This window comes from Eublepharis macularius, chromosome 2 (assembly GCF_028583425.1).
Source record: "Eublepharis macularius isolate TG4126 chromosome 2, MPM_Emac_v1.0, whole genome shotgun sequence".
Lineage (NCBI taxonomy): Eukaryota > Metazoa > Chordata > Lepidosauria > Squamata > Eublepharidae > Eublepharis > Eublepharis macularius.
In genome coordinates this window covers 223,084,398-223,087,301 of record NC_072791.1, presented here as the reverse complement: position 1 = coordinate 223,087,301, position 2,904 = coordinate 223,084,398, and the positions used below count along the sequence as shown (strand labels likewise).

Here is a 2,904-nt window from a genome sequence, read left to right as displayed (position 1 = left end):
TTGCGTATTAGACTCCAGACAACACTTGGCAGCTGTATGTCTCACTGCCTCGCCTGCACGTTGGCAAGCGGGGTCCTACGATGAAGTCCAAGTCTTTTCGATGAGGGTCACAGCCCTTTTCTGCCTGCTCTGCCGTCCACTCATGCTCGGCTTTGGGTAGCACAGTGTTCTTTGTATTCTTTGGTCAATTTTTAGTGCCCCCACCCACCCGTCTGACTGCTGATATACCAAGTCATGGAAATCTCAGATCCAGGCTCCTTCGGGCTTCCTCTCTCTCTCCCACAGCATCCAATTAATATCACTCCTTTCAGTGCTGTAGAATGTCTGCTCTTCTCCTGCTCTTCTTCCATCTGCTCCGTAGCTCGTTTGTCGATATTGCTTTAGCGTCCTTTCTTTTCCCGCCCACTGCTCCGTCAAGTCAAAGTTGCCGCTTTGTGAGTCAATCTCGGAGCTGAACTACCTGGTAGAGGCGTCTTGTTTATTGACGGGTCCACTTTTCAGCCAACTGTTTTTGGCTACTTGCCCCACCCCAGGCCGGGAAGCAGGACTAAACTGCAACAACTGTCCAATTAGGGCTTTGCAAGGTTCAGGCACGGGGGGGTGCTCATCTGGGTAGAAGACCCCCTTCTTTTGGCGGCGAGGCATACTGTGGATGTGAGTGTCGTCAAAAGGCATGCAGCCGGTGACCATCACGTAGAGCACCACGCCAAGACTCCAGACATCATACTTCTTGGGGTCATAGGGAATGCCCAGGAGCACCTCAGGGGAGGCGTAAGCAGCGGACCCACAGTAGGTGGTGCTCAGGTCCGGATACCCCCGCGATTCTCTGCCAAAACCGAAGTCGGTTAGCTTTGCCCGGCGGCTATCTGCAGTGAGCAGCACGTTCTCGCACTTGAGGTCCCGGTGTACCAGATTCCGCTCGTGCAAGTAGCGTACGGCTCCCACGACCTGTGAGAAAATGTCCCGTGCTTCCGGGGCGCAGGGTACTTTCCCCAGTTGCTGCACCAGTTGTAGCAGGTCGGTGGAAGCGGCTTCCATCACAATGTAAAGTTTCCCATTGCAAACTTCGATGAACTCGAAGACTCTTATGATGTTGGGATGGCGAATGGTCCGTAAGATGGAGAGCTCTCGTGGGAGAAACTTGTGTACGAAGTCAGGGGGTGCCCGGCGCCGGTCTACCACCTTGATGGCTAGGGGCCCTTTGTACTTGGCCGACGTGGCCACCCTCACCTTAGAGTAGCTCCCCTCGCCCAACGTCTGGCCTAACTTGTAGCCAAGCTCACTAAGCCATCTGTCCCCTCCAGAACTCTTCGACATGGTGCAAAGTGCCTCGGAGAGCTCGGATGGGTATGACCGGGCCTAGATTTTAAAGCTAGGGTTGAAGCCTTTAACCCATTGTGTATGGTAGATGTTGATCTTCACCCCCCCATTTTCCCACTGAGTGCAGAAAGCTGGAGCATCACATAGGACACCCAGGTATTGTGATGTCCAAAGGGTGTCACGGGTCACTCCCTCTTTGTGTTGCCAAGGACATACTGGGCTTTCTTCATTTCATCTGCCATTAGAACATGCACAGATCCAAGGGACACCTAGGCATCAATTCCCTACATTTACCGGTATACTTTTTAAAAAAAAACTTAGGACTTGGGGCTCAGGCAAGTTGTACAAACCTGATTCCTTCTGGCTGAATTTAAACCCCTGGCATATCCGGTTTCCTGGGGGGAAATGGCTGCTTTATGGCATTATACCTTGCTGAATTCCCTCCCCTCTCTAAACCCTGCCTTCCCCAGACTCCACTCCCCAAATCTCCAGGAACTTCATAACTTGGAGTTGCCAGCGCTACCTTTAGTCCTTCTTGTGTGAAAATTCAGAGAACAGAAATGTTGCTACTTCTGCCTACCAGCACTCCTCTAACTGTGTATAGTTTGATTGGTTAGGGCTAAAAGGAAACAGGACCAACTAGGTTTCCATGTTTCTAACAGCCCAATAGAAAACTGGCCAAGTGAAAGAACCTGTTTTAATCTTGGCCGCCTGCACTGGCTCAGCAGCTTCTAAGACTGAATTCCGAAACCGTTTCTCACCTGTGCGAGGGCTGAGACTGGCATTCTTGCTGGAACTTTACCCTCTGCCAGCTGCCAGTGGCTTACCTTATGTCCCCACTTCTCTGACTTGAGAAGTCATCTTCACCTCTAAATTCACTCCCCCTCCCCTTTTTAGATCCAGAGGAGTGAGCCGTGTTAGTCTGTAGTTGCTAAATAGTAAAGAGTCCAGTAGCACCTTTAAGACTAACCAACTTATTTGTAGCATTAGCTTTCAAGAACCACAGCTCTCTGTGCATCTGACGAAGAGAGCTGTGGTTCTTGAAAGCTGATGCTACAAATAAGTTGGTTAGTCTTAAGGGGGCTACTGGACTCTTTCCTCCCCTTTTTGTGGCTGTGCTCTGACAGCTAAAGTGTGCATTTACAGGGTGAGTGTGCCTCTTAGGCAAGACATTTTAAAAAATGTCTACTCTGTATAGAATCATTCGATAGGATTACAGTATTTCTGGTTATACTTTTATTTAGGATGTGAAGTAGCAGGATGGTGTGTTTTTTCATGTGCAAGTGCCTCCCCACTTCTTTTCAAGTTTCAAGTTTCAAGTGCCTCCCCACTTCTTTTGTGTTTCCTTTGCTAAAATATTTATTTCTTCAAGTAATCAAGTTCTACATTTCTAAACAAGAATCTAATCTGGTTTTGAAATATCCAGTGCACACATATGGATGGTGATGGGGTGAAAGTCAGTATGGTACAGTGGTTAGAGTGCCAAGCTAGGAACTAGGACAATGGGGCTGGAATCCCTGGCTCTGCCAGGGAAGTTTGCAAGGTGACCTTGGGCCTCTCACAGTCTTGCAGGCTAACCTATCT

The 2,904-nt window shown here is 49.3% G+C and overlaps 1 protein-coding gene across 1 annotated transcript; it reads right to left on the bottom strand.

Annotated features, from left to right (window-relative positions):
* Nucleotides 1-456: 456 nt before the first annotated feature.
* LOC129325073 (testis-specific serine/threonine-protein kinase 6-like) lies at nucleotides 457-1,317 on the bottom strand. The gene has a single exon (XM_054972585.1). It carries the CDS (start codon nucleotides 1,315-1,317, stop codon nucleotides 457-459), a length of 861 nt encoding a protein of 286 aa, XP_054828560.1.
* Nucleotides 1,318-2,904: the final 1,587 nt, after the last annotated feature.

Excerpts from the sequence above, each read along its gene's own strand:
- LOC129325073 (XM_054972585.1), bottom strand. The coding sequence starts at position 1,317 with ATGTCGAAGAGTTCTGGAGGGGACAGATGGCTTAGTGAGCTTGGCTAC.